General features: G+C 51.6%; 3 protein-coding genes across 4 annotated transcripts in view; 1 reads left to right on the top strand and 2 right to left on the bottom strand.

The window, feature by feature from the left end:
- Nucleotides 1-754: 754 nt before the first annotated feature.
- Nucleotides 755-2,492, bottom strand: Ovca2 (OVCA2 serine hydrolase domain containing). The gene is made up of 2 exons (XM_005088365.4): nt 2,212-2,492; nt 755-1,950 (listed from the first exon to the last, which is right to left on the bottom strand). The coding sequence occupies exons 1-2, from the start codon at nt 2,393-2,395 to the stop codon at nt 1,451-1,453; spliced, it is 684 nt and encodes a 227-aa protein (XP_005088422.1). The 5' UTR covers nt 2,396-2,492; the 3' UTR covers nt 755-1,450.
- Dph1 (diphthamide biosynthesis 1) lies at nt 1,814-15,523 on the bottom strand. 2 transcript variants are annotated; one of them, XM_040749143.1, is made up of 13 exons: nt 15,367-15,523; nt 10,989-11,141; nt 10,840-10,903; nt 8,943-9,064; nt 7,769-7,926; nt 7,493-7,614; nt 4,992-5,060; nt 4,494-4,650; nt 4,280-4,380; nt 3,273-3,351; nt 2,773-2,913; nt 2,536-2,642; nt 1,814-1,950 (listed from the first exon to the last, which is right to left on the bottom strand). In XM_040749143.1, exons 1-12 carry the CDS (start codon nt 15,425-15,427, stop codon nt 2,553-2,555), a joined length of 1,317 nt encoding a protein of 438 aa, XP_040605077.1. In that variant the 5' UTR covers nt 15,428-15,523; the 3' UTR covers nt 1,814-1,950; nt 2,536-2,552. The 2 variants fall into 2 exon arrangements, with proteins under 2 accessions (XP_040605077.1, XP_040605078.1); XM_040749144.1 differs by lacking the exons at nt 10,840-10,903; nt 10,989-11,141; nt 15,367-15,523 and adding an exon at nt 9,704-10,027.
- A 3,377-nt stretch (nt 15,524-18,900) lies between these two features.
- Rtn4rl1 (reticulon 4 receptor like 1) overlaps nt 18,901-25,650 on the top strand; it is a 74,941-nt gene continuing 68,191 nt past the window's right edge. Inside the window, exon 1 of the mRNA XM_005067400.4 lies at nt 18,901-19,387. Coding sequence (XP_005067457.1) covers nt 19,375-19,387 — 13 coding nt within the window. The 5' untranslated portion in view covers nt 18,901-19,374. The remainder of the gene's footprint in view (nt 19,388-25,650) is intronic.

A 25,650-nucleotide genomic window follows, 5' to 3' on the forward strand; every position in this document is an offset into this window, starting at 1 on the left:
TTTTTAAAGCATATACCATGTGCATGCCTGGAACCTGGGACTAGAGCCTCTGGAAGTAGTTACAGATGTTTGTGAGATGCCATGTAGGTTCTGGAGACTGAACCTGGGTCCCCAGAAAGAGCAACCTGTGTTCTTAACCACCCAGCCAGTTCTCCAGCCCCTCCAAACTATACCTTGAAACACTGCTATGTCAGGAAACATGTAACTCTAGGGAACAGATGTGATTATGACAAAGATGATGCAGACCATGTGTACCAGCCCCAACTCCTGCTCATACTAAGCTCCCTAGAGGGTACCATGGCTTAAGACAAGGTAGGGCTTTGTGATGTCTTTTTTTTTAAAACATTTTTAAAGATTTATTTATTTATTTATTTATTTATTTATTACATATACACTGTTCTGCCTACATGCCAGAAGAGGGCACCAGATTGAATTATAGATGGCTGTGAGCCACCACGTGGTTGCTGGGAATTGAACTCAGGACCTCTGGAAGAGCAGCCAGTGCTCTTAACCTCTGAGCCATCTCTCCAGCCCAAGGGCTTTGTGATGTCTTAGAAAAAGCAGAAGTGTCTGTTTGTGACTGGAGTGGGCACTGAAATATGAAAGAAATGGTAAGAGGGCAATCTTTAAAGTGCTGAGATTGGCTGCAGGCCCCGAGGGCAAACCAACCAGGTTGCTTAGGCTTTCTCATGTCAGTGATAATTAGCATCATCAATTATGCACAGCATTAATCTCAGAAACAGTGTAGATGGGCTCCTTAAGAAAAGGCAGTTTATTTTGTGCTGTCTTTGGCCTCTATCCAACATCTGGTACTATCCAAGCTTTCAAGCTCAGAGTTCAGAAGGGATGAGGCAGTTATGGAAGAGAAAGTAACAGGGCTGGGAACCAAAAGAAATCCAACTCCCAATTCTCAGGTATCAGGATCTAGGAAGTCTAAAAGCAGATGACCCAGGCCAAGTGTTCTCTTACTCCAACTCCTCAGATGTAACGTCCACAGGCGTCATGGCTCATGTACAAACACCCATACACACAATAAATAAGCATAATGACACAAAACAATAAAAAACAATGACTTCCACTAAAGATGTGTTTGGGGGCTCACAACTGCTAGTGATGCTTAGCTTGGTGCTGCCCCAGGGTCTGTATCCCAGGAAAAAGATGATGACTGTCTAAACCATCACTTTATTGTATGGCCGTCACAGGCTTGTGCATCACTTTCCTTTGATGGGCTTTCTGGCCTTCTCATGTCTACCATAAATGAAAGTGTAAGGCTGCTCCTCTCTGGGCCAGGAAAGGGCAGGGTTTATGTGAGTTCTGAGAACTGACAGTGTCTTTCAACTAGACATAGTCAGAGAGGCACAGTGGAGATTCCACTAGGTTAAGACCAGGAGGGGATTAGGCAGCTGGCTGCCAGGGCAAGCGGGAGCAGTTCAGAGAGCACGTTGATCCTTCACTCTGCAAACTGATCCAAGAATTTGAGGTAGGCTTGGCGCTGGATGGAAGCTGCTGGAATGAAGTGACCACCAGAGTGGGTGAGGGTGACAGCTCCAAGGAATCGGCTAGCCAATTGCATACTCTCCTGAGGAGGGATGACGCGATCAGTGTCCCCAAACACATGAAGCGAAGGCAGTGACAAGGGGCTCTGCAGGATGGATTCCTTAAGGCCAAGGCCTCGGGGACAGAACCCGGACACAAGTATGATAAAACGAGGCAAGGGGAATCGGAGATCGCCTGCCTGACCCAGGGCACACACAAAAGCAGCTAGTGCAGCCCCCTGGCTGAAGCCAAGGAGTCCATCGAAAGGTCCCAGCGTGTCCAGGGCCTGGGCCACTGTTTCCAGGGCCTTCTCCAAACCCCTGCATGCTGTAGGCTCTTCCAGTGCGGAGAAAACATCTGCGTCCTGTTCAGAGAACCACCAGCCTCGAGGTTGCTCCTCCGGAGCAGTGGGCCCTAGAAGCAGATAAGAGAAAAGCGCAGGACCGGGGTTAGAGGGGACCAGGGAAGAGAGGGGGCAAAGCTTGGGAAGGACGCTGCCAGGAGACTAGGGAGGGAGTGGGGGAAAAGACCTGGGACGGGCTGGACTCAGATAAAGGAAACCTGGGAGCGTGGGCTGGAGCCTGAGTTAAAGGAGCTGGGTGAGTGAGAACAGAGGTCCGGGTGTGTTAAGGGGGCGGCGAGACGCGAGGGATTTCCGGAGCAGCCTTGTCTCACCGGAGTCTGGCCCGGCGCCCTCGGGAGCTGCTGCCTCGGGGACCGGGTGCGGCCCGCTGAGGCACACGAGCTCCGCGCGGCCCCGCAGCGCCTTCCTCAGCGCCCCAGTCTTCTCACGGAAGCCCCGCTCGCTCTGCCGGAAGCCCGACAGGCACAGCACTCTCAGGGGTTGCCGTGCAGCCATACCGCAGAGCTACAGGAAGTAGGCCTTCCCTGGGCGGAAATGGAACCCGCGTGGGGCGTGGCCCGGCCCCACCCAGAAGGCGGGGCCTCGGGGAGGGCTGGCGCTCCAAAGACAAAAAGGTGGGGTGTGGCTGCAAATACCTTCGACTCGAGACGTCTCAGGGATCCGGCAGTGCAGCCCTCTGGTCTGTGCAGCTACAGCCCTCACAGGCTGGGGCTGGAAACTGGCCTCTGAGACCCTGATGTACCTGAGGTAGCCAACGAATCCAGGTCTCACTAATGCAACCTCCACCCGGCAACCTTGCATTTCCCCTGGTATCCTCTGGGCGGCGGCCGTGGCCACGTCGCTGGCTCTGCCATCCTTAGGTCCCCACCTACCTTGCCAGATGCCAGCTGGCCGAGACCCCGGGTTCCAGGGTCCCGACCGTGATTCACTGTCCATGGACCTAAGGAGTTGCCAGCATAAAAGTCCATGGGGTAGGGCTGCTGCCAGGAAATGTCCTTTAGGGCCACGGCCGCCTAGGGGGGGAAAAAGACAATGATACCAATACCTTTTTTTTTTTTTTTTTTTTGCCTCTGCATTAGTAAATTTGACCACAGCCTAAGAAAGGTATTATGTAATTATTGTTATATAACAGATACTACAAAAAGGAAATGTGAGGTGAGGAAACTCACATTTACACAGCATCTCAGGTATAGTGGCTCTTTGCAGCCAGCCTAGGCTACTACCAACATTATAGACCAAGTATTAAGATCAATTCTTAAATGCAAGACGGTGGCTCAACCTGAGGAACATGCTCACCCATGCCAGCCAGCTCACAACCCTCAACAGGAGGTACAAAGCCCACTCCCCTGTACATTTCCAAATTGGTCCTTACCTCATAGGGTGTCAGCAGTGGCTTGGGAAAGGCTGAACCCCAGTCAATGGAGAGGCGTGGGCATGCCACCTGCACCCACCTAAGAAGGGAAGTTAGTAAGACTTGATGTGGAGTCCACCTTCCTCTGAGGCACCACACTGAAGAACATGACCATCTGTCAACAGGATGTATTGATTCTATTGTTATGAATACTGTACTGTTGGGAAGGTAACTCCAATGTGCTTGCCTTGTAAGCCAAGGATTTGACCTTAACTCCCAGAACCATTGCATTAAAAAAGGAAGTGTGTGTGTAGGGTGGGCTATACACTTTCACCTCAGCACTTGGAAGGCCTTGACCGATGGATGGCAAACCAGCCTACTTGGCAAGCTCCAGGGCAGTGAGAAACCCAGGCTGAGAGAGAGAGAGAGGGAGAAGGAGAGAGAGGGAGAAGAAGGAGAGGAGGTGGACAGCACCTGAGGGTGGCCAGAGTTCCATACACACAAAAGGAAAAAGAATTAAAGTTGGGCGGTGGTGATGCTTGCCTTTAATCCTAGCACTCAAAAGGCAGAGGCAGGTGGATCTCTTCAGTTCAAGGCCAGCCTGGTCTATAAAGCAAGATCCAGGACAGCCAGAACTGTTACATAGAGAAACCTTATTTCAAAAAAAATCAAAAGAAAAAAGTTCCACCTTAAGTGAACCAAACTCGGGTTATCAAGCCTTATTCCAATAGCCATCTCCCTAGTCCCTAGGAGCTTTCTAGGGGTAATTCATTTGTGGGGAGTCACCCCCCAGAACCAAAGTTTGTACATAGGACCCTCGCACTCATCTCCCACACTGTGATGTTCAGACAAAGCAAGTGGCCCACGGTCAAAGGTGGCCCCTGCTAGAAAAGTACTTGATAAATATTAAAATTTCATGACCACATATGCAATTCCCATTAGCTGCAGCCTTAAGTCTGTGCTAGGTGGAACCTGGTTTCTAAGATCCCTTTAGCTGGTCACACTACAGGCAAGGTGGGGGAACTCACACGTCCACCGTGGGAAGTAGACTGAGCTTGCTGGGGAAGATCTCAGAGAGCAGAAGCCTCACGAAGGGAAGTCCCAAGTCTTTGAGTCGAGATTCCAAGTGCTGTTGGGAGAAGGAGGCTGTGATGCAGCAGCCAAAAGCTGGAACCCTTGGCCGACAGATTTCTCCAGCTACTCTCCTGGCAGCCCCCTCCTCCTGACCCTGAGCCCTCTCACCTCCAGGATCTTGGGACTACCCTGGCGGCCCAAAGTTCCCAGAATAAGGCCCCAGGACTTGGCTGAGCGTGCGGCAGCAATGGCTTCCTGCCGAGTGGCCTGCATGCGCTGATGGTCATAGTGCTCTCTGGATAGGACTTTGCTATATGGGTCGTACCTGGAAGAGTTGCCAGGGTCATGTGACAGCCAGTGGCTTCCTGACATAGGATCTAAGCGAGTAATTAAGAAATCTGAAAAAAAAATCTGGCCCCAGGCAGGAATGAGAATTGTTACCAAGGAGATCAGCCCCATAGCCAGAGCAGGGAAGAGCAAGGGGGTGTTTTAGGAACTTTGTATGACTCCCAGGTAGGCAACAGCAGTCCTGGGTCTAAATTCCAGATGTGCCTCACTTAGAGATGACTGCCATTTAGTGAACAGGGAATGTGGAGTAGCCTCCTGAGGGCCTCCAGGGCAGAGATTCTCACCCTACCACAGATGTCAGCCCTCTCCAGCCCTTACCGGTAAGCAGAGACATTGGGGTTGGCAATCATGACGGACTCCAGGTGGAAGCGGCCATCTCCAAGATACCTGCAGGGTGGGAAGAATGTGTGAGTCTGGTGTGTAGTAGCACAGGGAGTGCCCTGGTGTACAGGTTCAGATGACTGAGTCTTCAGTCACCCATGCTGCTGAGACAGTACTCAGTTCATCTTAGGGCCTCTTATATGTACAGTAAGGAGCTAGACTTAGATGCCTCAGAACCACCTCTAGCTGTGTAATGCAGTCTTCTGGGGGGAAAGTAAAGAAGTGTCAAGGCCAACAAAAGGCATTTGGGCTCAGGAGAGCCTAATTTCAAAGCCGAGAGACAGTTTCTCTTTTATTAAGCTCAACACAGACATAAGAAGCTGTGTTTAAGCCATGGCATGGGTGGTTCAGTGGTAGAATTCGATTCCCCAACCATCTACAGTTCAATCTGGTGGCCCCCTTCCCCCATGTAGGCAAAACACTGTATAAATCTTAAAAAAAAAAGATGTGCCGGGCGTTGGTGGCGCACACCTTTAATCCCAGCACTCGGGAGGCAGAGGCAGGCGGATCTCTGTGAGTTCGAGGCCAGCCTGGTCTACAAAGTGAGTTCCAGGACAGCCTCCAAAGCTACAGAGAAACCCTGTCTCAAAAAACCAAAAAAAAAAAAAAAAAAAAAAAAAAAAAAGACGTTATCTATAGTCAGGGCTGCAGAGATGGCTCATTGGTCAAGAGCACTGGCTGCTCTTCAGAGGACCTGGGTTGCATTCCCAGCACCTACACAGTGGCTCACTGCTATCTGTAATTCCTATTCTAGAGGATCTGATGCCCTTTTCTGACCTCCAAATGGACCAGGCATATTCGTGGCAAACAAACATACATGAAGGTAAAACATTCATACAATAAAAATAAAGAAGCTCGTGGTGTTGGTCCACCAGGGGGTGGCACACACCTTTAATCCCAGCACTAGGGAGGTAGTGACAGGTGGACCTCTGAGTTTGAGGCCAGCCTGGTCTACAGAGTGAGTTCCAGGACAGCTAGGGCTACACAGGAGAAACCCTGTCTCAGAAATACAAAATAAATACAGACATAAAAAATTTAAATATATGTTATATAGGTCATAGAGGAGGCTCTAGGGTACACAGAAGCTACTCTTGAACCAAGCGCTGAGTTACAACTGCTATTTCCTAGTCTTCTGATATCCAGGCTTGGACTAACTAACTAAAACATCTAGACTTTTTTTTTATTAATTTTAATTCTATATGCATTGGTGCTATTCCCTAGGTGTCAGGTCCTCTGGAACTGGAATTACAGACAGTTGTGAGCTGCCATGTGGGTGCTGGGAATTGAACCCAGGTCCTCTGAAAGTGTAGTCAGTGCTTTAACCACTGAGCCATCTCTCCAGTCCCCAAAACATCTAGACTTTAATATGTTTGCTCAAGACAGGTATAGTGACTCATGTCCTTTTTTTTTTTTTTTTTTTTTTGAGACAGGGTTTCTCTATGTAGCCTGTACTGTCCTGGAATCTGCTCTGTAGACCAGGATGGCCTCGAACTCATGTGCTACCACCACCCGGTTAGTGGCTCGTATCTTTAATTCCAGCACTTGGGAGGCAGAGGCAGGGGATCTCCATGAATCTGAGGCTATACGGTGAATTCCAGGACAGCAAAGGCTACATAGTGAGACCTTGTCTCAAAAACAAACACAAACAAAGCAAAACCCATTTGCTCAAAGTTATACAACTATCAAGCAGTGTATCTGAGATCTGATACCAGGCTTCACCACTTGGCCTCACTGGAGATATACTCTCCCATAGTACCTTCCTGGGTTCTGGAGAGTCTAGAGCCAACACTCAGGACATCTCCCTCAACACTACCTTAAAGTCCCCGGATGATGGGTTAGAACACATACATGGGGAATGGTCCTTGGGGAACAGGGCTGCCAGGTCTGGCTGTAGAAGACCTATATGTGGGCAATAGTAGCCTATCTGGATGTAGCAAAACCTGTGGAAGCAGTACACAAAGCTCCCAGGGGTGGGGCTGAGTCACAGTGCCCCTCCCACCTTCCTAGCCATTAGCTAGGAAAGGACTCCCTCTCCAGAGTCCCAGCCAGAGGAGCTGTGGGTTCTGGGGCTGGCTGCATTCACACAACATTAAGCATTTCCATTACCTAAAATAATTAGGCAGCAGGAGACACGCAGCTCCTGCTTGTTAGCTGTCCGGATGCTAAATTAATGGGGCTGCAGTCTGGGCGTGCCCATCCATCTTTTCCAATTATATTCCCTCCATTTCTATCCATCCTGATGCCCCATCAGGCCTGAGTTCTGCCTCCACCCTGGGCATAGTCTTCTGGATGAAGGAGGGAGGGGACAAGGGAAGGCGCAAGTAACCCTCCAGTGGGGCTCCCACTTGGGCCCCATCTTGCAAGGTGACCTTGAGCACAGGTTAGGAGCGTTAGACTCCGCCTCCTTCCCTGTGCTTCGCTTTGTATGTCTCACTTACACGACAGCTTCCACTTCCTTGGGTAGTCGAGGGGACGTGCAGCCTAGGATCTCCCCAGGCGACAGGGGCTTGCACTGTGGGACACTGACATGATAGTCAGCTTTCAGCTCCTGTGCAGCTGCCTGTGTTGATAAGGAAGGAAGGAAGGAAGAGAAACAAGTAGCTGCAAGAAGGCCAGGGCCAGAGGAAGCGCCCAGAGCACCAGGCAGGGCAGCCAGGAGCACACTGGATACCCTCTCTACCCCACAGGGTTCTAGCAACCCTTGACCTACTTACCTGCAAAGTTGACACAAACTGAATGGTGCTGACCAGAGCGAGTGAGCTGCCTGGGGTAAAGGTGAGGCGGACCGAGTCCAGAAGGTGGGCAGTATCTATCCGGATATCCACAAAGACATACAACACTCGGAAGTCTTGGACTGACGTGTCCATAGGGACTACAGAGAAGAGAGCAAAAAAGTGTTCTAAAAGGCAAGTGCCTTTAATCTCACTGAGCCATCTTGCTAGCCCCAGAAAATGTATTTTCACAAAGCAAAAGATAATAAAAATGAGTCTGTCATATACAATGTAAATGGGCAGTCAGTAGTGGTGGCACATACCTTTAATTTGAGCATTCAGGAGGCAGAGGCAAGTGTATCTCTATAAACTCTAGGCCAGCCAGGGCTATCTAGTGAGATACTGTCTCAAAAAAAAAAAAAAAAAAAGAAAGAAAGAAAGAAGGGGGAGAGAAGAAAGAAAAGAGAAAAAGGAAGAAAGGGAGAGAGGGAGCCAGGCAGCGGTGGATCACGCCTTTAATCCCAGCACTTAGAAGGTAGAGGTAGGCAGATCTCAGTAAGTTTGAGGCCAGCCTGATCCACAGAATAAGTCCCAGGACAGGCTCCAAAGCCACACAGAGAAACCCTGTTTCAAAAGACCAAAAACAAATGATAAATAAATAAATAGCGGGAGGAGTAGGGAGCCTGGCCCAGTCCCAATGGTAAAAGGAGACAGGATAGTAGCTTTATCTTGGGTGGGATTAGGGGAGAAGAGAGAGTCGGTCTCTTAGAACTCTTTGTCATCACTTAGCTGGGCATTCAGCTTGCTATACCACCAACAGCCTTGCAAACACCTGCATCTGCCAGGTGTGCTAACTTACACCTGTAATCCTAGCAGCTGGGAAACTAAAACAAGAGGACAGCTGCTTGGTTCCAGGCCTTCCTGGGCTACAGAGTGAGACTGACTCAAACAAACAAACCAACAGAAACATCAAACATGCACATCTGAGACAGCTGCATGATTTCCAAGGCAGCCAAATGCAGAGAAAAGAGCCACCAGCAAAGCAGAAAGGCCAAGGCCATCCTGAAAACCAGGAGGGATTCTGTGCTTGCAAGCAGACCGAGAACACATGATGGAGGGAGACCGTTAGCCTGCAACCGGCCTCCTGCCAGAACTCTGGTATCCCAGTCCACCGTACCTAGACAGCTGTGGCCATAGTGCACCAGAAAGTCGACTCCCAAGGCCCTTGCGGTAAAGTCATCTACGCAGCAAGCCCCGTAGGTCACATCACCCATCACCATCACTTCAGCCTCTGTGAACCTGTAGGGTGGGGTTGGGGAAACAATGGGACAGCAACACAAGGAATGAGGCAGGAGCCAGTGCTAACTCTGGAGGTGTCTCGGGACCCAGCTCTCCTTTCCCCACATCTTCCAAGTCCTTGAGTTGGCAGCTGCCAACCAAGAGTAGGAGGGGTGCAGCTGCCACCTCCCTCAGCCCTGGCAGCAGCTCCCAGAACAGTTGCTATGTGAGGATACGTCTGCAGCACCCTGTCCAGCCCTAGACTGCAAATGGAACCCCTACCCCACAGAAGTGCATGTGCAGAGACCAACACAGACCCCCTGAGACTCTGATTCATCATAACCAGGGCAGGGAAAGATCCCCCCCCCCCCTGCACAAGCTCTGGCACTGTTGTTTGGGTGGGCATGGATTTACGGATACACATGCCCTCCCCTTGCCCAGACCCCACCAGCTCCCCATCCTGGGCACTCGTGGCCTTGCCTAAGGTGCCCAGGATGGGGAGGACCCATGCACAGCTCCCCCACAGCACATGGCGCTGCCCACACTCCTCATGCATCAGGAAGAGTGGGCTCTGGACAGCACATTGTTATGAGATCTGCTGCCAGGCCTGAATCACTGGGGGGCAGGGCGGGTAGGAAAGACCCGCACCCCTAAACTCACCACTGGGACAGAGCAGGAGGCTGAGCTAGCTCCCTGAGGAAGAGACCATACCGGGGCATAGATGCTGGCTCTGTGGCTGGGCTGCCCCATTCTCCCTCTGGGGTGTAGTGGGAGAGCTGAACTGCTGCCAGCCTGCCCCCTCCTCCACCCCCTTCCCCAAATCAGGCTGTGCACAGAAGCAGATTATTCAGCTCCTTAGAATGCAGCCCAGGCTCTGAGTCAGCCAGAGCACTTAATTTTTTATAGATTAAAATGTATGCAAATTGACCTGAGCCCCAGAGAGCATCCCCAAGGGGCAAGAGGGTGGGAGCAGGGAAGTGGGTCTGTGGTGGCAGGGAGGGAGAGGGGTGAGGGCAGCAGCAGGGAAGTGGGAGGTTCTCAGCACGAGATGACCTCCCCTTCCTTCATTCCCCCTCCCTGTGCTCATGCTGGCTCCAGATGGCTGAGAGCTGCTCCCCCCCCCATCCCCCAGCAATGGCTCATTGTCATGAAGAAACTTAGAAGGAGGGGGTAGAAAAACTGAATACCTTCCCCGAGGCATCTCTCTCCTCTGCTACCCACCCCTACTCCCACCCAAACTAACCCTGAGAAAAAGATGCACCCCTTCAACTCCCCAGCCTCTCACCCCTCCAAACTAACCCTGAGAAAAAGATGCACCCCTTCAACTCCCCAGCCTCTCACCCCTCCAAACTAACCCTGAGAAAAAGATGCACCCCTTCAACTCCCCAGCCTCTCACCCTGAGAAAAAGATGCACCCCTTCAACTCCCCAGCCTCTCACCCTGAGAAAAAGATGCACCCCTTCAACTCCCCAGCCTCTCACCCCTCCAAACTAACCCTGAGAAAAAGATGCACCCCTTCAACTCCCCAGCCTCTCACCCCTCCACTCTGCTCCCACCCTTGACAGCTAGACCCTCACCTACTTAGGCTGGACTCCGGCCTAGAAACTGGAATTAACTTCTTTGCCTTGCCCAGATTATATAGGGGAAGGGAGTTTTGTGTTGAGTTTGTCCCTTTGTGTGTGTACACTTGTAGGAGGCTTAGGGGCTAACCAGTGGTCCAGAAAAGAAAAATTATGCCAACGGGCATAACTATACTGGGCAAAGACTCAGCTTGCTCTCCAGTGCCCAAGCCTCACCGTTCCAAGATATCCACAATGGTGCAGGCGAAGAGGAGGAGGCCTTCTGGCATTTGTAAAGCCACTGCAAGACAAAGAAAACATGAAAGGCAGAGGGTCAGAGATGGGACACATGGCTGTGTCTGAGCAGGCAACCTTTCCAGCCTCACCCTTCTTGGCCTGGGCTTGTTGGATCCTCCAGATGGTCTTGGGGATCTCAAAGTTGTAGTTAGAAGGCAGGGCTTGGACAGCAGCCTGTAGCTGGGGATTGTTCAGGATCTCAGGAGAAATCTGATTGGCCAGTCGACCCCGAGAGATTCGACCTAGAACAAACATGAAGTCTGAGTCTGCAAAGGTCCTTTACCACAGGCAGCCAGAGCCATTTGCTCTAAATTGAAGGCTCAGATTCCACACACAAAGGACATCCACCCAGCTTTTGCTTCAACTGAATTCATCCTGCAGATAGAGACAGCCCATAAACCAGGAAAAATTTGCATTATCTACTTGTATGCAGTGAGATTACCAGCAGTCATAAATAGGGGTATGGCTCACTCCTTAGGACTAGAAGTGACACAAAAAAGACTAAAAAGCAAAAAAGAGTTGTCTGGTCACACAACTCAAGTCTTGTTGACTTGACCCACATTGATTAATCCCTGCCTTCATTCCTTTCCTCGTTTAAAAGGATAGGAAAGCTGGATTGGTGCGGCGTACATGTCTGAGGCAGGAGGATCAAGGTGTCAAGATCAACACAGGCAACATAAAAGACCTTGTCTCAGAACAAAACAAAAAAAAACCCAAAAATCCATCTTTGAATTTGAGATCTGCCTGACCTACATAGAGTCCCAAGCCACCCAAAGCTACAAGCCACACTCTAGAGCTACTAGGAAGACCCTGTCTCAGAAAACAATAACAAATCCACACAAAAATTAAGGGTGAAGAAAAAGTAAAGTGATTGTCACACAAGCATGAGGGCTTGAGTTCAGATCCCAGCACCCATGGGGGGGATTACTGGTCACAACCAGCCCCCCCAATAAAAAAGCTGGTCACAACAGCAGGCCTTTGGTCCTAGTGCTCTGGCTTGTCTAAGCAGATCAAAGAGCTCCAGTTTTCAGTGACAGGCTGGATCAAAAACTGAAGGTGGGCTGCTGCTGGAGAGGTGGCTCAGCAGTTATGAGCATTTGTTACACCCATTTCTTTCTCTTTTTTGTTTTTTTTCTTTTTTGTTTTTTCTAGACAGGGTTTCTCTGTATTGTTTTAGAGGCTGTCCTAGAACATGATTTGTAGACCAGGCTGGCTTCGAACTCACAGAGATCCGCCTGCTTCTGCCTCCTGAGTGCTGGGATTAAAGGTGTGCACCACCAACGTCCCACTCTTTTTTTTTTTTAAAGACAGGGTTTCCTTGTGTAACAGTCCTGGCTGCCCTGGAAGTCACTCTATAGACCAGGCTGGACTGGAACTCACAGAGATCCGTCTGCCTGTCTCCCAGTTGCTGGGGTTAAAGGCGTGCATTACCAAGGCCCAGCCCAGCACCCATTTCTGACCTCCTCGGGTCCCTGCACTTATGTGCATACAAGAAACACATGAATACAAATAAAAAAAATCTTTTAAAAAAATGAACGTGGAGGACTGGAAAGAAGCCTCAGGGTAAGGGTGCCTGCCTCTAAGCCTGAAGACCTGAGTTCAATTCCCTGAACCCATAAGGTAAAAAAAAGAACTGACATCCAAATGATATTATGATCCCCACACATGGGTGGGCACACACACACAACAAATAAATGTTTATTTTTTTTTTCTAAGACAGGGTCTCTCTGTGTAGCCTTGACTGTCCTGGAATTCATTCTGTAGACCAGGCTGAGTTCAGAGATCCACCTACTTGTCTGTGTCCTGAGTGCTGGGATTAAAGGTGTGCCACCATGCCTGGCTTTAAAAAATTTTTTTAATTAAAAAGAAGGTAGTGAGCAAGGCACCTGGTGTCTCTCTGTCTCTCTGTCTCTCTGTCTCTCTGTCTCTCTCTCTCTCTCTCTCTCTCTCTCTCTCTCTCTCTCTCTCTCACACACACACACACACACACAAATTAAGCTGGATATGGTACAGAAGGCCTGTAATCCCTGCTTCTTAGGAAGCTCAGGCAGGAAAATCAAAAGTTCACAGCCAGCCTGAGCAACTTAATGAAACTTTGTCTCAAAATGTCTAGTTGTGTAACTCAGGTTGCTTGCTTAGCATATACAAGGCCCTGGGTTCAATCTCCAGTCTCTCTCTCTCTCTCTCTCTCTCTCTCTCTCTCTCTCTCTCTCTCTCTCTCTCTCTCTCTCTCTCTCTCTGTGTGTGTGTGTGTGTGTGTGTGTGTGTGTGTGTGTGTGTGTGTGTGTGTGTGTGAGACAGTGGTCATGGTGGCTCGTCTATAATGGTGAGGGTAGGGAGCTCAGTCACTAAGAGCACTTGCTGTTTTCTAGACCAAAGTTTGATTCCCAACATCCTCATTGGGCAGCTGACAACCACCTGTAACTCCAGCTCCAGAGGAATCTGACTGTCTCTTCCTACCTCTTCTGGTACCTACACAGGTGACACACATACACATAAGGAAAAATAAACTTAATAAAAAAAACATGCTTTTGCTGTTGTTGTTGTTGGTTTTCTGAGACAGGGTTTATCTGTGTAACAGTCCTGGCTGTCCTGGAACTCACTTTGTAGACCAGGCTGGCCTCAAACTCACTGAGATCTGCCTGCATCTGCTTCCCAAGTACTGAGTGTGTCACTACCACCACCACAGGGTTCAACAACTTTTTTTTTAATTAAAAGGAAATAAGCAAGCTGGGCATTAGTGGTGCACGCCTTTAGTCCCAGCACTTGAGGGGCAGAGGCAGGCAGATCTCTGTGAGTTCGAGGCCAGCCTGGTCTACAGAGCAAGTACCAGGACAGGCTCCAAAGCCACAGAGAAACCCTGTCATCTACGGCCATACCACCCTGAACGAGCCCAATCTCGTCTGATCTGGGAAGCTAAGCAGGGTCGGGCCTGGTTAGTACTTGGATGGGAGAAACCCTGTCTTGGGGAAAAAACAAACAAACAAACAAAAAGAAATAAGCACCATACATTGAAATGACTTAACAAGTTCCCTAGTCTGTGGTCCTTATGTTCAACAGAGGAAAGCCAAAAAGAACACACTTTAGTACCATCAATGGACAAATAGGTAAGAGTGTGTTTACACCTTAGGAGTAACACTCTAGCCTGGACAGAGAGGTATATAAATAAGCCCTTGAACAAAAAAGAAAATCCAGAAGCCAGCAAGATAGCTTAGTGGATAAAGGTGCCTGCCTCCAAGCCTGAGGACCCAGGCTCCATCCCTGGACCCACATGGAGGGAGAAAACTGAATCCAATGGTTGTTCTTTGACCTCCACGGGCACTGTGACACACACGTCAAATAAGTGTAAATTAAAAAAAACTAAATTAAAAAATAACCAATCTCTGGTTTAATAAAAAAAAATACTGAAGCTTGGGCGGTGGTGGCACCAGCCTTTAATCTCAGCAGCGCTTGAGAGGCAGGTGGATCTTTGTGAGTTCAAGGCCACCCTGGTTTACAGAGTGAGTTCCAGAACAGACAGGGCTACACAGAGAAACCCTATCTCGAAAAACTAAAAAATAAATAAAATAAAATAAGGCTTGTCAGCATAGCCTTATCCTGGACATCCTACTCTTATCAACACAGTATCTCCCTAGAAGCCAAAAAGTTTGAAGATGTGAAAAAACAAGAAATTAATTTAGTCATCCTCTACCTACAGAGCCTATGTTATGTACCAGAACTTCTGCTAGGGTCCCATGATAGGAGGGATCCTCCCAGACCCGTACTTTGATTTGTGGTGGTGGAGTAGGCTGAAGACCTCTATAGCCTGGTAGGCTAGGGCGCTGAGATCACATTTAAATATGACCGCCGTCAAAGCCTTTGGTCAGTTGTTTTCAGGCTCTTGGACAAACTAGCTTAGAGTCGCCGGTTTCCCTGCTTAATCTCTTAAAACAGGTGCAGATCTCTGGAGGTCTTTTTGGACATGGCATGTGCTAGCATGAGGAGCCGTGGGCACCTCCTCCTTTATCAAGGCTGTCACCTGTTTGCATCGGCATCCCTCCCCCCCCCGTTGAGCAGAGATCCTTAGGCCAGGGTAGTACTGCAATCCCTACACCTAGCACAGGGCGCTGGCTAGTGCCTGGTGAAGGATGCCAAGCGCCTCTTTGCATAAATAAAAGCATTCCTTCCGAGTCCACTTGTAAAACGCGCCATGTTCCCTTCCTCCGGATCCGTTTTATCCGTCACTCTTCCGGGGTCATTCTGCCAGCCTGGATAGGGTGTAGTTCCGCCCTCGGGATTATAAACTCCCAGGAGGGACAGCTCTTCATGTCCCGGAAGACTGGTCCCTGGGTCTCTGATGACAGGAGCCCAGAATTTCTAATAACATGAGACTCTCGGGTGTCAAGAAGAAAGGAGTCACCTCCCACCCTGTACTGGAGATCCCGCCCGAGATGCGAGGTTTGGAGGCCACAGCGTTGTTGCACCCACCTCTGCCAGGGCCAACTCGGCTTCCTGACTCCGCTGTCTCGGACACTACCAGTGCCGCCATCACCCTGGAGCCCACGTGGGGACCAAAAAGGCAGCGCTGGAGGAACGCGGAGAACCCAGGGAGCACGATCGATCGCCGAGCGGCCAGCAAAGGGCGGGGTTTCTCGCAGGGCGGAGACTAAAGAGGAGATGTGGGCGGTTCTACAATGGGCGGCCTTTGATCTAAAAGATCTGGACTCTCAGGACTCTCCCGGGCTCCTAGCGGTCTCAGACCACTGCACTTGCTTTCTGGGCGACCTTGTCCCCCACGCTCTTGCCTGGCTTGGTTCAAAGCTGCCACCTCCCATGTGTGCCTGAGCAAGTTCTGCCGACCTACCGGGCCCTTTTGTTGCTCCCCACCCTCTCCCTAGTTCTTTACTGGTTAGGTAGTCTTGTCAGCTGACACATTCTCTGTCTCAGAGGGTTCTGCTGTCCCAACAGGATGGAGCCTTAGCGCCTACCAGCCCAGCTCCCAAGCTGAAACCTTGGTGTGAATTTCTCTGAGCCCACCGTGCGGAGGGTTGACAAGGGAGAAACTGACACTCAAGGAGAGCATAGAAACCCAAAAGACTTTCTTGGAAGGATGGGGCAGCCGGAGGCCTCCAGTTCCCTAAACCTTCTGGGTCCTGGCAAGCTTTTGCCCTGTCTAGGCTGTGCTTCAGGCAATAGGCTTTCTCCTGATCGGTGGACAGCACTCCTGGGACCCCAAAGAGAAGGAAGAGCAGTCAGTGAGGCGGTCTTGACTTTTGAAGAACAAAGCTCCTGCAGGGCCAACCCTCAGCAGGCTGCACCCCAAAGCTGTGGTCACCAGGACCCCAGTCCCTCACCACTCCCATCCTTATATCTCTACAGCAGTACCAGAGAGCACAGCTGTCCCTTTAAGACAGCTCTGTGGCCTCAGGCTCCCCTGGAGGCCCTCCCTGCTTGGAAACCCCTAATTAAGGTGCAGAGAGATGTAAAAACAAGTAGCCCAGGGACAGGCCTTGCCTGGGAGGCTGCTCAAAGGAGAGCTGGCTAGGTAGGCTGGGAGTGAGCAGCCAAAGGAAGGGATGGGAAGGGCTGGTGCCCCTCAGTCTGTCACTCTGAGGACAAGTATGCCTTGGCTCAGAATGAAACAGTCTTTCACCTTGGTAAGAGTTCAGCCTGGGCTTCCCATGTCTTCTCTGGACATAACCAACCCTTCAGAGTGCAGCCCACTGGACATACCTAAGCCTAGCCTTCCTGTGGACAGCTTCCTTTCTGGCTTTAGCTTCGATTTCCATGGTGGAAAGATTGTCACCAATGTCACAGTGGCCTCTCGACAGCAGCTGCCTCATCCCCTAGGACCTTTATCTGGTCAGAGGTATGCCCCATCTCCAAACATTACTGCGTAGATCCCATCACTAAGGAGCAGCCAGGTGACACAATACAGTCTCGAGTGTGTCCCTGAGGCCTGGCTGTGCAGGACAATGGTAGCTGTCATTCAGCTTGGGTTGAGATACTTACATGTGTCCACGAGGGTCTCCTTTCCTGAGTTACTCAGAAGTCTGAGTAATTACTGCCTGATGAAGACAGGCTCAGTGTAACCCCTCCCCCATTACAACACAGCACCCACCTACAGCCTCCCCCATCCCCTGGCTGGACTCCAAGTCAGCATCCAGCCCTCCTGAATCCCCAAAATAACTGCTTCTCACACTCATACCGCCCAACTTTACCCAACATATCGGGGTTTGTGGGGCAAGGAGGTCATGGGGAGGCGGCTTGGGAAGGTAGGAAAAGGAACAGCATACCCTCATTTGGGCCCACACTTTATCACGGATTACTGGGTGATCTTGTGCAAGCTGTTTAACCTCTAGACCTTAGTTTTATGGATTGCAACTCTCAGTGTCCTCAGGACTCAGGTGGCCCCGGGTCAGGGGAGTCCTGCGACTCACAGGGACTATGAGAAAGACTGCCTTAGTGTTCCCAACCCTAGAAAGACCAAGCTGAGGAACATTCTAAATAAGGTCACTTCACATCTTAAAACATTTGCTCATTCTGCTCTTCCTGGCATCCTGTCCTCCCAAACACTCCATCCTGCCTGGGCGCCCTTTCCTCTCAGCCTGTTGAATCCAGACCTCTCGGGCACCTTTTCTGATTTTCCCTCATACCGTATGTCGCTTTCCAGTCCCCCCCCCCCGTATCTGTAACTTTTGTTACATTTGAACACTGCTTGTGGGTCTTTCTTCTCTCACTATATCATACGCTTTTGATTGTCCCTGAGGTCTCTGTCCTGAGTTTAAACCAGGGGCCTCAGGGTACTGAGTGCCTGTAGGAGTGCATGGATGTTAATGGCCTTGCTTTTGATCTTCCTATCACAAGTTGACTCCGCAGAGGACTTCTATTAGATCTGTTTAGAAGGCAGCTGTCAAATCAGCTGCACCCCACCCCCAACCCCCACTCCCACCCTAGGTCAGCTCCTGAGCAACACCCTTCTTGTTTTTCTTCCAGGCACTACCATCTCACTGGACTTTCCTCATTTGATCCTATTAGAATATAAACTCCAGGAAGACAAGGACCTTCTCTCTTTCACTGGCTGAATTTCCACACAGTGTAACACACAATTCTTAATGTATTCAATGAGTGACCTGGTCCAGTCGATTTTTCCCCCTCTTTCGGAGTCCTTCTTATCTCAGGCCAGTAGGGGGTGCCGGCCTCCACCTAGGATCTCTGCTGGCTTGAAGCTTCTCGGCACTTGGCCCAGAGGGCCCCTGCAGGACCCGCTTTCCAGGAGGTACTTCCTCTTGGTTTGGAAAATCCTCTCACGGGCAGAGGTCTGTGTAGGATCGGAGGGGACCAGCAGCCCTCCAACCGGAGAAAATTCACCTAAACTCGTAGTAGTTTCGTATAGGATTTTCAACTGGACCTCCTCGAATGCTAGCTGTCCCGCACATCTCCCCCCAAAATACAGTGTCTTGGGACTCCTAATGGGGAGGCCACTATTTCGCTAGAGCTGTTTTTGGCAGGCAAGGAAGAGCCGTCGAGCCTCGCAGGAGGGAGGGGCACCGGTCAGGGAGGAGACAGGACAAGGGTGTTGGACTTGTGATCAGGACTCCAGGCGGGTACACGCTTCCAGCCGCTTCTCTCCATGACCTCCAGCCGCGAAGGGCGAGCAGGCGGGGGCTGGGCTGCGGGTGCGTGCTCGGAGAAGCCTGCGGGGCCGGGGAGGGCGGTTCGAGTGGCCCGACGACCCGGCAAGGACTGGGGCAGGTACTTGGACGGACGCGAACCGAGGATCGTCCCCGGGGGCAGGTGCAGCGAAAACACCTTGGGAGGCGGCGCCGCACGGCTGAGCGCCGCTGCCCTGGGAATAGGACGGCGCTCCGCACCGCGAGCTGAGAGCACTTTCATAAATTTTGTATGGGAGGCGCTCCGTGAGCGGGGGCGGGGAGCGGAGCGGGAGGGAGGGAGCTTGAAGAGCGAGGGAGGGAGGGAGGAGGAAGAGAGGTGGGGGAAGCCGGGGGGGAGGAAGGGAGGCGCCCCGCTCGGCGGATCGCTCGGTCCTGCAAACGCGCGCCGGGCGCTTTCCCTGGAGCTGGGCTGTGCGAGCGAGCGCCCTTTTGCAGCAGCCGCTGCCCGAGGGGGCGGGGAAGAGGGGACATCGGCCGGCCGGCCAGGGGGCGGCGTCCCCCCTCAAAACCGCCTGCAAAGTGTTTGGGGCGGCACAATCAGGCCGCCTGCTCGGCGGAGCAAGCCACTCGCCCCGGGGCTGAGAGCGCGCACCGGGTTGGTTGGCAGTGCCGCGGTTGCTAGCGGTCGCCGGTGCCCTGGGCGCCGGGCTTGGGCTCACTATGCCCCTGCGGGACCGGGTAGCCGGGCACAAGCGGATTCCCGGCTTGCCCCCGCCTAGACGCGCTCGGATTAGCTGCAGCTGGCGCCCAGGGATTTGAATCTGGACCCCAGGAGGGAGCGCGCCTAGGCCGACCTCGGAGCGGCGGCCCCGCGGCCAACATGCTTCGCAAAGGTGAGTGAGAATCGCAGGAGCAAGTTGGAGTTGAATGGAACCGGGCTGAGCCTCAAGTCCCCGGAACCGTCGAGCGCCAGGGAAATGGGTCCCGCAAGCAGCTCCCCCACCACTAGCTGGCTGGCTTTTGTCACAAGCACCCGCCGTGTGCCTACTGCTGGAGCTGAGATCCCGTTGGTGGCCTGTTGCGAGACACGGGGTTTGTTCGTGGATCGAGTGGCCAGGCCTCAGGGGTCTGTCTCAGAGACAGAGTAGAAGCCTTTGGTAAAAAAGGGAGCTGGCCTCCTGGGACCTTTGCTTTGCCACTATAAAGTTTTGCACTTGCAGGCTCCATCCCTTGCGCGGGCACCCGCCCTTACTTCTGCTGCTTCAGCACTGGGTACCACCCGCACTCGGGAGCAGCCAGCGGTCAGTCACCGCGCGACCCCGGCACTCACCGTGGGTCCTAACTCGGCATCTTCCTAGTGCCTTATCCCCAGGGACAAGTCCTGAGTACTCAGCGACCGAGGGTGGGGAGTGGCAAGCGCCAGAAGTCCTCAAAGTTTCCTAATGTCTGGATCAGAGGGACGCGACAGCGAAGGCCGTGCTGGCAGTGTGCGCGGCCGGAGCCAGGCTCAACTTGACGGGCGCTGGCTCGGCGACCACCTCGCCCAGACTCCCCGGCAGCAGGAGCGCAGCAAAGTTGGCGCGGGTGCCGGGGAAGTCCTGCCGCGCCCCCACGTGGTTGCCGTTCTGGGTGCTGTCCCTCCGGTCCAGAAAAGGCAGGTGACTGACCACACGTGAGCCCGCGGACCGGTCACCCTCCGCTCCCCGCCTCTGCATGTGTCTCTTTGCTCCGAGGTCCCAGTGGGCTGGCTGTGGCGCCCCTCTGGGACCCCCTTGTCCCTAGCATGGGCCCGGCGACTGCTGAGCCGCGGTGTCTGCTGTTGCCTGCTCCCACCCTGCGGGAGCCAGCTGAGGAGGGAGCTCAGGTAGCGGAGGGGCCTGATCCCTGCGCTCCGCGTTCCAGCCTTAATCCGCCCCTGTTTCCATGGCAACAGACCGAGGTGTCGTAAGCACAGGATTCTGACCTCACAGCAGGATGGGGAAGGAGAAAACGGGCAGGGGGAGGTGGCAGAGGTGGGGGAAGTGAAGCCCCTTGATGGGCGGACAGAAGCAGATGCCCGATGATGGGAGAGAGCCAGATAAGCAGGTCAGACAGGTGGGTGAAGAAGCCACGCCTTCCGCATTAGCAGGAAAGGCTGAGTGGTGGTCCAGCCTCAGGCAACCGTGGAGGCATGGTTGCTCCACCGTGTAAGAATAGTCACAAACTTGTGTATGACTTTGCCCTCCACGTGGGTCGGTACAGTACGGAGAAGGGGAACGACAGGCTGCCTTTCGCTGTGGTGTGGGGCAAGTCTCTGCAGTAGTTAGAGGAACCGCTTTGATGTTGACACCCCAGTTTCCTTCCCTGCAGAAAGACACGGAAAGTCACTCAGCCACTCAGCAGTGCTGGAATACTGACCAGTGTGCCTGCACGGGAAGGTGATTTTACAGATTCTAAGACAGTGGAGTCTGAAAAGCCTGGGTGTAGAGCACGTAGACTCGCTGTAGTGGAGAAGGCTTCCCAGGCAATTTTTAAAAGGCTGCCATGTCTGGGCTGCAGGTCTGCGATGGAGATAATGGGAAAGAACTGACATCTCACTTCCCTTTTGGTCTTTTGGCAGTTTACAGTTAAGAATGAGCCACAAAGCAGCCCACACACTTTATTTATATGGTTTAGGTGCCCGGGGAGGTTCCAGCAGCCCTTTGGTATCCTTGCTAGCCAGAAGCCCAGTTCTAGATAAGCCCCAGTGCATTCTGGGGTATGTCCTCTGGGAGTAGGCTTCTTTCCCTGCCCCAGAGGTGGCCACTGGAGGCTTGGTAGTCACGTGTGCTTGCCACTTGGGCTGTTTCTCCCTTCGTGCCCGGAAGAGGTTAGCTAGAGAGATTTCATCAATTGAAGTTCACACCTGGATTGGTTTGATGGAAACAGAGCAGAGAAGCCCTCGCCAAGGCTGAGTGGCCTGCAGTCTGCTCCTAGGACACTGTGTGAGCAAATGGCTTTTTGTTTTGGCCCTTTCCTGGGCAATTGTCTCTTTGGGCCGCTGATCCGATACCATGGATTCGTCTCTTCTGCACACATGGAAGATGCCTTGTGTGGATTGTAGGTGTGTGCCAAAAGTCAAAATGTGCCTAGGGCAAATGCCAAGGGAAGTGGCCACTGAAGTTTCAAATGTGGAATTGTTCCCAAAGGCTCCAAACAGCAAGGTCTACAGGTTGATTTGAGAAGAGGGTTTCCTGGCTGATGCAGAATCCTACATAGGGTTTCAGCAGCTGCTCTTCTGGTATTTCCAACTCATAGTCTACCCTGACAGCACCAGGGATATAAAAAGCAAGCCTCTGGTCAAGAGAGATGAGAGGTATCAGGGCAAGCAAGGTCCCCGAGTCATCCAGAAGGAAGGGCGGCCCACTGGGGGTTTTGCTGTTCCAGAGTTGCCAGTTTAAGGTCAGGATCTATGGTTTTCATTTTTAGAGCTATAAAAACAGAATGCAAATCAAGAGCCCCTGGGCTAATACAGAGCCCTTTCTTTAAAGTTTTTGTCTTGTTAAGCAAGGAAATAGAGTGCCAAACAGGCCTTGTTAAGTGGCAGTCTAATTAATAATTTAAAATCATGTAGCTGTCTTTCATTAGAATTTATCTGTACATCAACCACAAAATCAGTCAAACACACTTGTTTATAAGTTAATGCCATCCCTAAATAATTCAGCAAGTTCTAGATTAAGGCCTGAAACCCAGTAAGATGCTTTTGTTCTCCTGGTGTCCATGTCTAGATAGGCTGGCCAGGTAGCTGAGTGGGCTTCTCCTCTGTGGGAAGAAGGCAGATGGAGAAGTGGTATAGTCAGGTGGCTGATGGATTCCACCGAGTTCCCCTTGATGTGAGAATCTCCCCAAGGCAGGTGTGAATGGCTCCATCCCTGCATCCCCTGGGAACAGGAGGACCCAGAATTGTGGCAACATGGATCTTCTTTGCCCCAGTGGAAAAGAGGACAGAAAATGTTTCATGGATGGCCAAGATGCTCTTTTCTGCTGTCGGAAAGATGTATGTGTGTATGGGGGGTGGGTAGGAGATTTTTTCTAGAGAGAGCTGAGATATTTGGCTTTTTTTTTTTTTTAGTCCAAATCCAGCCACGGAATTGAAATTTCAATGTCTTCAACCTCTTTCTGTCCCAATTCAGGGATTCAGCCTGGTGGAACCAACCTCACCACAATGCTTCCTTTATCACCAGTCCCTTGGGGACTGTGCCTTTTCTCATAGTTCCTGGTCCTTACGCCAGAGAGAAAGGCTAAGAGAAGTTTTAGGGACACCCTGGCAGAGAGGAAAGGCAGAGGAGGTTGCTAAGTAAAGTCGGTGAGGCAAGGCCTCATCCGCAGCCAGAAGTAAGGTATGGGTTTTCTGTTTGTTTCATGTTATTATTGTTTTGAGACAGGGTCTCACTGTGTAGCCCTAGTTGCTCTGGAATTCACTATGTACATGAAGATGGCCTTGAACTCAGAAATCTACTTGTCTTCACCTCCCAGAGTCCTGGGTTAAAGGCAAGTGCTACCATGCCCAGCAAGAAGTGAGGTAAGGACAGTGATAAGCTTGGACAAGGTAGAGAAGGTCATATCATGACAGCTTGGGAAAAATTCCTTGGTACAGAACCTTTAGGTGCATTTTCTATAGAGACATTGTCTAGGACTCAGACTCCCAGCATGGATCTCCTAGGTTCTGCTCCTAGCCCTTCAGAGGGTCCAACCCTGCTATGGAGACCAGGTAGAGAACCATAGCAGCAGATATGCTTAGAGTCAGGAGAGGTTCGTGGCTGAGTCTAACAAGAGGACGTCTCGTTAGGAAAAGACAAGGAAGGGTAGGTGTTTGCCCTCTTAACCTGAGCAGAGTTGCTAACAGATGGGACCTAAGTAGGGGGAGCCTGTGGAGTGAATCCACCTCTGAGCTCTAGACACGTCTTTGGGATGGGGCCTGAGAAAGGACAGAGCATTTCATGCCGATGAGCTGAGGAGGGAGCAGCCATCGCGAAGGATGTCAAGAACCGGTCTGTTTGGTACCATCTGCAGTGAAGTAGTGGTTAAGGTTAAAGCAGAGAGGAGATGACAGGGAGGGAACAGATGGCCAAGGAAGCAAAATAGTTGGCAAAACGGGAACAGAGCCTCCAGGGACGGCAGAAGGCAGGACCTCAGCACTGAGTGCCGGAAGCAGCCCTTTCTTCAGAGTGTGATGGTCAGGCCACCCCGGGTAGAAGTGAGTCAGGGAGCTAGCTGGAGTATGGTGGCGCGTGGATATAATCTGGCACCAGGAGGCTGAGCCAGGAGGGTTGAGAGTTAAAGGTCAGTATGGACTGCATAGTTAGACACATCCACATATCACACACACACACACACACACACCTGGGAATGTGACTCAGTAGTAGAGCATTTATCTAATACTATGCACAAGAGTTTGGGTCTATCACCAATGGTATGGGAGGGAAATAGTGAAACAAGAAAGAAGCAAGTCATGCATAGGGATGAGGGAGGGAACCCTCATGCTGGAATGTCTAAGCTAGAACCCAGGTGCAGGTGCCTTCTTAGATATTGATGGACAGAGCAAGGAGGTCCAACTAGGTTAGTCCTCACAGAGCAAGGCAAAGCCACCTTGAATCTCCAGAACATACTAGGAGAAAGCTGGGAAGAGATTTAGATGCCACCAGGAGATGGACAGCAGGGCATGGATTATTCTTCCTACCTCACTTGGCTCTATTTGTGCCAACCACTGTCCTCCCACTGACAGTAGCTGCTCATATCTGCTTAATACTTATTGTGGGCTAAACTAAGTGCCTGACACCATGCTATCCCCACAGTTACCAACAAGATCCTGCTGTGTTTATTCTCACTTTCAAGGTGAGGGAACTGGGGGTGGAGAAATGATTCCCTGGTTAAGAGGGAATGCCGCTTTTGCAGAGGACCTGAGTTCAGTCTCCAGCACCTACATCAGATGGCTCACAGCCGCCTGTGATTCCAGCTTCAGGGGATCTGACACCTTCTGGCCTCTGCAGGCACCTGTACTACTCACATACACATACCCCCTCACAGAAACACATAATTCAAATAAGAATAAAAAGGAGAAACTGAGGCACAGGCAGATTCATTTAGTCCTTGGGCCCTGTCTCCCAACTAGCCTCCTGATGCATCTGTCTGTAGTCCAAGCCTCTGTGAAGAGCCCACACTCTTTTCTCACCCTCTCAACCCCTAAGCTCCACCATCCCATGTGCCCATCTGTCTTGATTTCTGTGACATTTGTTTTGTGGGGTGCTAATGAGTCATTTGCGTCCTGGAGTTTCCCCCAGAAAGCTCTGTGGCTGGGATCCAGAGTCCTGAACCTCTGTCTCCTGTGTCTTCTATTTGATGTCACCCTGTGAGTCTGGGTGGGCCCATCCCTTTCCTCTGCTGCTGCTCTGGCTTCTTTATTGCCAGCAGATGTGGGACAGTTGGCCAGGAGTCTGCTTCATATTCCCGAGAAATAGCGTATGTGGGCCCTCCCCAGTGGCTGTTCCCCCCGACACCACTTCCAGGCTGACAGGACTGGCCAGCACAGCCACACCCACGTTGGTGTGTGGATGGTCTCGGGAGCAACATGCTGGCCAGGTGGTTGGCAAGCTGATTGAGACAAATGTTTCCACGTGTCCTGGCTTTTCTCTTTATGGTCCAGCCAGAGCCTACCAGCCAGGATGACACCTGCAGGACTCAGGGATGGTTCTGTACCCTTCCAGCCACAGCAAATAACCACACGAAGGAAGGCAGAGTCTAGCTGAGTCTTGGGGTGCGAGGCAGTGAAATCCCACTTCAGAGGGGAGGTTCCCTCCACTCAGTTGAGGGGGCATCTGATCCAGCAGATACAACGGGCACTTCTGAGCCTGTAATCACTGTCTCATCAGTCAGTGAAGTTTGGAGACAAAACTGCAAACAGCCCTTGCTATCTGATTCACAAGAATCACTCTTGGGGCTTCTGTGCTGGCACAGCTAGGGGATTGGCACAATGTGGTGTGTGTGTGTGTGTGTGTGTGTGTGTGTGTGTGTGTGTGTGTGTGTGTGTAGAAACACACCTGGCGAGCATGCATGCAACAGGCTCTCAGAGTGTACAAGTCAGAGGTCCACTGTTGCAAAGCTGCACACCCCAAGTGCACTGGCACAGATGTTAGCACCC

Source organism: Mesocricetus auratus, unplaced genomic scaffold, assembly GCF_017639785.1.
Source record: "Mesocricetus auratus isolate SY011 unplaced genomic scaffold, BCM_Maur_2.0 Super-Scaffold_100007, whole genome shotgun sequence".
Taxonomy (NCBI): Eukaryota; Metazoa; Chordata; class Mammalia; order Rodentia; family Cricetidae; genus Mesocricetus; species Mesocricetus auratus.